The sequence below is a fragment of the Hemiscyllium ocellatum genome, chromosome 6 (genome assembly GCF_020745735.1).
Source record: "Hemiscyllium ocellatum isolate sHemOce1 chromosome 6, sHemOce1.pat.X.cur, whole genome shotgun sequence".
NCBI classification, from domain to species: domain Eukaryota; kingdom Metazoa; phylum Chordata; class Chondrichthyes; order Orectolobiformes; family Hemiscylliidae; genus Hemiscyllium; species Hemiscyllium ocellatum.
In genome coordinates this window covers 92,718,333-92,728,350 of record NC_083406.1, presented here as the reverse complement: position 1 = coordinate 92,728,350, position 10,018 = coordinate 92,718,333, and the positions used below count along the sequence as shown (strand labels likewise).

Here is a 10,018-nt window from a genome sequence, read left to right as displayed (position 1 = left end):
ATCTCAGATTACAACAGGATCTTGACCAGATGGGCCAATGGGCTGAGAAGTGGCAGATGGAGTTTAATTCAGATAAATGCAAGGTACTGTATTTTGGGAAAGCAAATCTTAGCAGGACTTTTACACTTACTGGTAAGGTCCTAGGGGGTGTTGCTGAACAAAGAGACCTTGGAGTGCAGGTTCATAGCTCCTTGAAAGTGGAGTCGCAGAGATAGGATAGTGAAGGCGGCATTTGGCATGCTTTCTTTTATTGGTCAGAATATTGAGCACAGGAGTTGGGAGGTCATGTTATGGCTGTACAGGACATTGGTTAAGCCACTGTTGGAATATTGCGTGCAATTCTGGTCTCCTTTCTATCAGACAGATGCTGTAAATCTTGAAAGGGTTCAGAAAAGATTTACAAGGATGTTGCCGGGGTTGGAGTATTTGAGCTACAGGCTGGGGCTGTTTTCCCTGGAGCTTCAGAGGCTGAGGGGTGACCTTATAGAGGTTTACAAAATTATGAGGGGCATGGATAGGATAAACAGACAAAGTCTTTTCCCTGGGGTCAGCAAGTCCAGAACTAGAGGGCATAAGTTTAGGGTGAGGGGGAAAGGTATAAAAGAGACCTAAGGGGCAACTTTTTCACACAGTACGTGTATGGAATGAGCTGCCTGAGGAAGTGGTGGAGATTGGTACAATTGCAACATTTAAGAGGCATTTAGATGTGTATATGAATAGGAAGGGTTTGGAGGGATATGGGCTGGGTGCTGGATTGGGTTGTAATATCTGGTCGGCATGGATGGGTTGGACCGAAGGGTCTGTTTTCATGCTATACATCTCAATGACTCTAAATAATGTAAAATGAGATCACAATTCATCTTAGCTCCAGGTGTGCTTTCTATAATTTTTTCAAATGTAAATATTAAATGTGGAAATTCTTTATTGGCACAATATGATAGGAGAATTGTATTCAGTGAATTATGACGATATGTGCCTTGTTCTGTGCTATTTTTCTTGAAGGAGGGTGTGTTGTAAACATGATGCTGAAGTTTCTGCTCTATGAAAAGCAGAGTAAATAGCTTTGGGATTTTTAAAAAATTAGACAAAAGCAGCATAGTGGCTGGAGTCAGGCTCACACAGATCCAGGATTTTCATTTTTACTCTCAGTTATTGAGGTTGGGGTTTGGAGTTGAAGCTGCTGGATACAGCTCTCTTTGCTGCCGGATTCATTCAATTGGTGTTCCTTCTCCTGAACTGGAGGGGATAGCAAGTGAATTTGCCTTTGCCAAGGTTGTATGCGTAGGATGCTGCTATATTAAAACAGTTGATGAGCAACAATTAAACAATATATTATTTTAAGTATTCGTTTGTTTGCATTTTAACTGTGGTATAGGAAGAAAGTGTTTTGTTTTAATTAACCAATTTAACCAATTGAGTCACACCTGGAATGTAGCACCTTAAAGGTTAACCTGAGATAAAAGTTAGCCTCGACCATACATTCTTGATATGGTTTGATTTGGTTCATAACAAAAGGGTCAAGGTAATGACCCGGACAGTCAACAAATGTAAAGGCATTGCTTAATAGCAATTATTCAGTTTGAGGGAAGTGAGAGAGGGTTAAACACTAGTGTTTTAAATTTAAATAAAGGCAATTATCAGGGCATGAAGAAAGAGCTGGCTAAAGTGAACTTGGAAATTAGGTTATGGGATTAGCTAAGTAGGGATGCCAGATATTTAAGATGATGAATATTTCATTTAAGGATTTAAATATAAAATGATAGTGCAGAACACTTGTAAAAGTATTTCTTCACAGTAGAGAAATAGATAAGGGAAAGATGCATCATCCATAGCTAAAGTTAAAAGATAGCATAAATCTGAAAAGGAAAAGCATATAATTCTGTAAAGACAAATGGCCAGTCAGAAGATTGAACAGAATATTAAAGAATAAAGAACTAAAAGATTAGTGAAGGGTAAATTTGAGTACAAAAGAAAGCTAGCTACAAAAATAAATAGGCATTGAATTTCTACAGTTATTTAAAAGGAAAATAAATGTAAACTGAATATTTGTTTTCTACAGCATGAACCTGAACAGGAAATTAATCGAAAAATAGGGAAATGGCAGATAAACTGAACAGATATTTGGTGTGACTCGGCACTGTATAGAAGACACATACATCCAGTTCTACATGCCAGTGAACTTATGGGAGAGCTTCAAATTTCTGAGTACTGGCACAGTGCTGGGGTAGCTAGGACTTGTACGTGATGAATGGATTGCATCCTAGCTGGACTGGGATGAATATTCTTACAGGGATATTTGCTCGTGCTGATGGAGAGAGTTTAAACTGGATTGGCAAGGTGGGAGCCAAAATGTAGAAGTTCAAGCAAAGGCAAGCATCAAGTAGGAACAAAAATGAAAAAATAAGTTAAGGCAAAATTAAAGGCTCTCTTTCCAATGCACTCAGCATTCACAAATGTTTGAGGACAAGTTAGAAATTCAGGTGTGCACATCTTTCTTAATTGCCATTTCAGAATAGTGGCTACAGGTGGACCAGAATTAGAAAATAAATACCTAAGGATATTTGGCACTTAGGAGAATACACAAAAAGAAAAGAGGTGGGGTTGCATGTTTGATAAGGGACAAAATTAGTATATCAGAAAGTGACAATCTCAAATTGAAGGATATGGAATAAGTTTGGATCGAGGAAAGAAACAGTAGGAGGAAGCAAATGTTGGTAGTTGTTTGTAGGCCACCAAACCGTAGTGGCAATGTTGGCCACAGTATAAGCTTGGAAATTAGAGATGCAATGCAATGTAATGTAGGTAATATCACAATAAAAGGCAACTTCAATAATCAGCACTACTATAGAGGACGGGTTTCTTCAGCGATATATTGAAGAACCAAAAAGAGATCGGGCTATTTTAAATTTATTATGCAATGAGAAAGGGTTAATAATCTCACTCTAAAAAGGAGCCTTTGAGAAATTGTGACCTTAATGATAACATTTTACATTAAGTTTGAATGTAATATAGTTAACTCTGAAATTAGGGTCTTAAATCTGAACAAACAATACTAAAATGTTGGAAGAGGAAAGTTTGGCTGTGGTGTGGATTAAGAAAACAACACAATTTTAACTCTCGTCAAGCAGTAATCAGTATTTAAAGAAATATTTCAAGTTTTGCAATACATCTACATTCTTCTAATGCACAAACACCTAAAGGGAAAGGCGAACCAATTGTGATTAACTAAAGTAATTAAAGATAGCATTACATTAAAGGAAGTGGCTTTTAACAATGCAAGAAAAAGGTGGTAAGTTTGAGAATTGGGAGCAATATAAAACTGAAACATAAAGAAAAGAATACAGAGGCAAGCTAATGAAAAAGGGTGATTGTGTAACTTCTTTAGGTATACAAAAAAAAAGATAATCTTGGATCAATATGGGCCCATTAAAGTTCAGAACAGGAGAATTTATAATGAGGATAGGTAAATGGCAAAGAAAATAAATAATTATTCTGGGACTATTGTCATGGAAGATGATGCAGAAAAGCTCCCAGAAATTCAAAGAAACTAGGAAAACTGACAACATGAAAGAAGTTAGCATTAGTAGAAAGATAGCTGACAGATGAAGTTCAATATGAAAAAGTGTAAAGTGACACACTTTGCACAAAACAGCATAAAATAAAAGGGTACTATTCTAAAGTGTGTGCAGGAGCAGAGAGACCTACATAAGACATTAAAGGTGGCAGAAGAGGTAATGTGAATTGGTAATAGAGCACAGAGGGCCCTATGGTTCAGAAATAGGGACATTGAGTATAAGAACAGGAGAGAAAGATGAAATTGTACAAGACACTTGTTAGAGTTCAGTTGCAGTGTTGCGTACAGGTCTGGCTGTTTTTTAAGACTTCAGTGAGCATGTTGCAGTAATGAACAGCAGTGTCTAGCTTGCTGATTCGTTGTACTGCATGGTGTCAAGGGATTCAGGGCAAGATCCAGAGTTGTGCTACTTATGGAAGGTTCCTCATTCACTCTGGATTTGGAATTCTTCACCATTTTGTAAAATGAGAGAGAGTGTAGGAGTTTAATTAAGATAACAAATTGGAGAAATTGATGATTTGGAGATGCCAGTGATGGACTGGGGTGTACAAAGTTAAAAATCACAACACCAGGTTATAGTCCAACAGGTTTATTTGGATGCATTAACTTTCAGAGTGCTGCTCCTTCATCAAAACCACCTGATGAAGGAGCAGCGCTCCGAAAGCTAGTGCTTCCAAATAAACCTATTGGATTATAACCTGGTCTTGCGTGATTTTTAACTTTGGAGAAATTGAGACTATTTTCTTTGGAGAAGAGGGGGCTATGAGGAGATTTGATTGATGTTTTCAAATACGTGAGTGGATATGGAGAACCTGTTACAGTAAATGGATGAAACCAGAGGCCACAATTTTGAAGTGTTTTGCCAAATAAGCAAATAAGTGGTGAGAAAAGCTGATTCACATACTGAGTAGTTAGGGTATGCACTGCCTGGAAGTATAGTTGGGGCAGGTTCAATTGTGGTAATCACTTAAGTAAGCTTTTAAGTTGTTCAGACAAGAACTTTTGAGACTTTTAAATCACACAAAAGGTGAATGGGCTTGCAATCTCCCTAGCATGAGATTCTCCCAGCAGGACTCTGGGAAGAGGTCAGAATCTGGGTCTTGAATATATCTGGATTGGATGTATAGATCCTTAAATGTCAAGTAAAATCTTCCTATGCATCAATGCCTTTTGTGTGCATCTGCTGAAGTTATTTTTATACTTGTCAAATATGTTGCTTGCACTTAAAGGACTGATTAAGAATAGTCAGCATGGCTTTGCGCATGGGAAATAATGTCTCACAACTTGATTGAGTTTTTGATGAAGTAACCAAGAGGATTGATAAGGACAGGGCTGTGGACATGATCTGTTTGGACTTCAGTAAGGCGTTCGACAAGGTTCCCCATGGGAGACTGGTTAGCAAGGTTAAATCCCATGGAATACAGGGAGAACTAGCCATTTGGATACAGAACTGACTCAAAAGTCAAATACAGATGGTGATGGTGGAGGGTTGTTTTTCAGACTGGAGGCCTGTACCATTTTGAAATAGCCCAGCAACCATTATTGCCAAGCACTTTCAAAATTCCGATCAGGTAGAGTTACATCCTTCATACAAATGAAAGGTACTGTTTGGAAAATGGTGGAGAATTCCAAATCCAGAGAGTGAATAAATAGCACAACTCTAGATCTTGCCCCGAATCGCTTAACACCATGTAGTACAACGAATCAGCAAGCTGGACATTGCTGTTCATTATGGTAACATGCTCACTGAAGTCTTAAACTTTGGCCCCAAGCCCATACGTTGTTAACCAAGTCAAAATCCTGGTGAATGTCTAAGGTCACCAAAATCCTAAAACCAAACAGCCAAAATTATCAAACTACCAGCCAATATCTGTTATCTGTATGCCTAAAAATTGCAGTGCAGCACCTATCCGATAGTTGATTAAGCTAGAAATGGAGAGCACATCGTGTGCTCACCAAAGAGGTCTTAATAAAGAAGCACCCATGGTCAAGTCCTCATAATAATAGCTCTTACTAAAGATGCCTTTCAATGGAATCTCTAAACAGGTAAAATTGCCATTAAGCTCAGCGTAATACAAGACAGTCTAGTTTGCCAAAATATCAAATATTCCACTCCTTAGGTTACTGACACCATTTTATTGCTAGGTTAAAAACAAGGACTGCAGATGCTGGAAACCAGAGTCTAGATTAGAGTGGTGCTGGTAAAGCACAGCAGGTCAGGCAGCATCCGAGGAGCAGGAAAATCAATGTTTCGGGCAAAAGCCCTTCATCAGGAATAGCCATTTTATTGCTAGTCTGGGACAGATGGTTCAGATTACATGTGGGTAACAAGACTAATGCTCGAAGAAACAGCTGAACAGGTTATCAGAGGCATCTGTCTTCACCTCACTCAATTCAACTTGTACACCAACAAGCTAGCCACAATCCAATTCCAAACGCTTACCTATGCTAATTAAAACTAGAAACCTACAGGTTCAGACGTTAAAATAATAATATTGCAAAACTGAGCCTGACAACTGCAAGGCAAAGTGTCTAAAACTCTGGATCTGTAAAATCGTTTAACACAATCAATGGGTAGCACGGTGGCCCAGTTAGCACTGCTGCCTCACTGCACCAGGGACTCAGGTTAGATTCCAACTCGGACGATTGTGTGGAGTTTGCACATTCTCTCCGTGTAGGTGAATGTTCCTTTCCACAGTTCAAAGATGATTAGGTGGATTGCCGTACTACATTGCCCACTATCCGGGGATGCTTAAGGTGGATGGATTAGCAATGCAGGGCTATTGGGATAGGGTACAGGGTGAGCCTAGGTGGGATGCTCTTTGGAGGGTCAGTGTGTACTTGATGGGCTGAATGCCCTGCTTCCACAGCACTAATACTAAGGAACCAAACATCACATTAAAACATAATCCTCCACCTAGCATAATCCCTCAACAAGTTTAACTGATACACCAGCAGAACCCTTAACTACAGAAAGCACACCATATCTACAAGAAAAAAAATTAAAACCCACAAGTACTTCTTCCTTATGGGGATCACTGGCAAGGTCTCCAAGGACCTTTGCTCATGCCATCATGTACTCAACTAGAGAATACCATGTCCTTGCATGGTACAAATCGGTTCTTGCCAAACTTAAATGATGTGCACCATCACATGTACTCTTCAATCGGTCCCTGAGCAACATTCCTGCTCTACGCCTTTTACATCATAAGGTTAACTGCAAAGAAATCTATAAATAGGTCTATTCCAACCCAAGTCTGCCCGTATTCAATGAGCTCCTTGACCAATCAGCAGAACACCTCCTTCACCATACCTCCCATAAACTTAACACACTGACTGACAGCCGTGGACATATGGCCAGAGAACATATTCACAAGAATGCACTCATTTTAGACCACATTGGCTCGAATTTCCAATAGCAAATGGGTCTTTTATGTTATCTCCAGATAAACCAAGGCTTCTGTTCAGCCACCTAATATCAATGGGGTTACCAAGAGCATCCAGGGTGCAATTGTGTTGCAGGCTGAACTATGATGTTGGTGGATGCCCATTGCCTAAACTTGAACATGGACTTAAAGAATCCATTGCGTCACTGACACGGCTATTGCTTTGTGACCAAGATGGCCAACTTGCTCAAATATACCAAGAATTTTAGTTGGCCAGAGAACATCAAGTATCATGTAACATAAATTAAGTCATAAATCTGTTATATACCTTCATTATAATTTCAGGTGGTATGCAGTGGGTCAGGAGCTCGTATAACCGTCCACGCACTTCAAGCAGTCTAAAAGCAGAGACAAACATCTTAAACAATGTTTTGTATAATTAATTTAATGAAAGCTTTTTTATTGTCATTAGGACCAAATTAATATTTCAGCACTAATTATGCTTTGAGAGAGTGATCTAATTTACATACTGTAACAAAGCTTGTTGCCTCTTTTTCCTTTATAACTTCACTATAAAATGCTTCAAAAATGCCATAAAAGTTTGCATTTAATACAGTATAACATTTTTATATGGATATTTTATTGATCAGACTTCACAAAATTTCATTATAAATTGTGCTGATACCATGAAATGCTATGCTGTTTAAATATTAGCAAACCAGAAAGCTGATGACTTCTACTGAAAAAGTATCTACAGTGTAATCTGCAATATCATTAATAGCCAAATAGAGCTACATTCCAAGACTTTCTAATACATGTATAATTTACTGTACAAAGTGCCACCTTACCATAGCCTAAAAGGTGAAGGCAAAAATAGGATTCATTGACATAGGTTCAAGGAAAGAGGAAAGGATAAGTGAGGAAGGAAGAAGAAAATTACTGTAACAGTACCTTCCCGACAACATAACATCAAGACCCTAAGAACAAAGATTTGTCAAATTCTAATAAATGCTTGAAAAGGTGCTTATAAATATTGATGCTGCCAAGAAAGGAATGAAGAAATAATGAAAAGGAGGGGGAAAAAAATTAAAGGTTGTTGCATTGCACCTTTTGTCACTTAATTTTGCTCACAAGCAATTATTTACTTTTGAAAAGAAGTCAGGAGACAAATTCTTTCAAATTTCAATGTAAGATTCTCATATTTGGTAGTTACTAGATATGGTTTCATTTTCCAGATGCTATCATACCGGTTTTCACCTGAGCTTCTACTACCTCTATACCTTAGCCCTGCATTAGATTCATCCTTTAAAGAATTTCTTTCTTAGGATCCTTCTTAAAACCCAACTTGTGTTACATCCTTCTAAATGTCCCAGATGGCTATCATAGACAATTGACTTACTTTTGCCATCAATCTCATGTCTGTTCTAGGGAGCAATGTGTTCTGTGATCTCATCCCCCAATAAACAAGCCTTAATTTCAGGTGCATAGCTTTTGCCACAGACTATGTTATTTCAGCTATCTTATCTCATTGTATGTTGGTAAGCTTCGCTTGGTCAGAAAGAAGAGACTACATCCAAAGTGAGTCACAGCTGAGTGTATATACAGTTCAGGGAATTTGGAAGCAGAGGAAAAGACGTGCTTTGCGCTTGCTTTTTTGTCTCATAGTTCATAAGCTTTTTTTTAAAAAAAAAAGTTGTTTTCAGGGATAGCATTGTTGGAAATAGATATTGTTTTCTGTGGCCAGGATCCAAAGTAGTGAAGCCTGTTGCCTGCCCGACACCAACATTCACATATTTCATCTGGGCTGCGCAGGAACACGCAGTGGGAGGGGAAAGATCTATTTGTCATAGTCCACACAGGTGCCAATGGTATAGGCAAGTGAATATGAGCACCTATGGATTAACCTTAAAAGCAGAATCAAAAAAAGGTAATTATCTCCAGATTTCTACCTAAGCCAAGCAAATAGGCACAGAGTTAGCAAGAATAAAGAGGTAGATGCATGGCTCATAGATTGGTTTGGGAAAAATGGGTCTGAATTCATGGGGAATGGGCAACAGTAGTGGGGAATGAGGGAGCTGTTCCAATATGACAAACTTGACCAGGGACAACTAAGATAATAAATGCAGGACTGAGGGTTCTGTACTTAAATGTACGCAGTCTATGAAATAAGGTAAATGAACTTATAACCCAGACTGAAATCAGCAGGTACAATATTGTGGGTATCTCAGAGATGTGACTGTTAGGGGATCAGGATTAGGAACTAAATATCCAACAATACATGTCCTGGCGAAAGGACAGGCAAACGGGTAGAAAGGTAGGGTTGCCTTGTTAGTACGAAGTGAAATTAAGTTGATCGCAAGACGTGATATTGAGTCAGAAGGCATTGAATCTGTATGGTAATAGGTGATGAACTGTAAAGGGAAAAATAAAGCCCCAATAGCAAAAATCAGGATGTGGGGAAGAAAATAAATCAGGAGTTAGAGGAGGAATGTTAGAAATGCATTATTACAATAATCTTGGGAGACTCAATATACAGGTAGACTGGGAAAATCAGGTTGGTAACAGACTTCAAAAAAAGGAATTCATGGAATTTCTAGATGAAGCAGCCCGATGAGGAAGCTGAAGATAAAGGAAATCCAAGGGGGCAGTGACCATAATATGATAGAAGTCACCCTGGAGTTTGAGGGGGAGCAGTTGGAGTCCGAAGTAACAATATCACAATTGAGTAAAGGCAACTGCAAAGACATGAGAGGGGTGGCGGCCAGAATTTGTTGGAAAGAGATCCTGGCAAGGAAGATGGTGCAGCAGCAATGGCAAGTTTCTGGAGCTAACTCAGAAGGCACAGCAAAAATTCATTCAAAGGACGAAGAAACATTAAATGCAGGATTATGCAACCAGTGTTGACAAGGGAAATCAGGGACAATGTAGTGAAGATTAGTTGGAAGCCAGAGGACTGGGAAGCCTTCAAAAATCAGCAGAGGATAACGAGAAAAGCAATAAAGGGGGTGAGACGATGAAATAAAAAAAGAAACCCAACTAGTAATATGAAAGAAGTTTG

At 38.8% G+C, this 10,018-nt stretch overlaps 1 protein-coding gene across 1 annotated transcript in view; it reads right to left on the bottom strand.

The window, feature by feature from the left end:
• rfc3 (replication factor C (activator 1) 3) overlaps positions 1–10,018 on the bottom strand; it is a 35,916-nt gene that overhangs the window by 2,345 nt on the left and 23,553 nt on the right. The window contains exon 8 of the mRNA XM_060826779.1: positions 7,289–7,358. Within this exon, the coding sequence (XP_060682762.1) occupies positions 7,289–7,358 (70 nt within the window). The remainder of the gene's footprint in view (positions 1–7,288; positions 7,359–10,018) is intronic.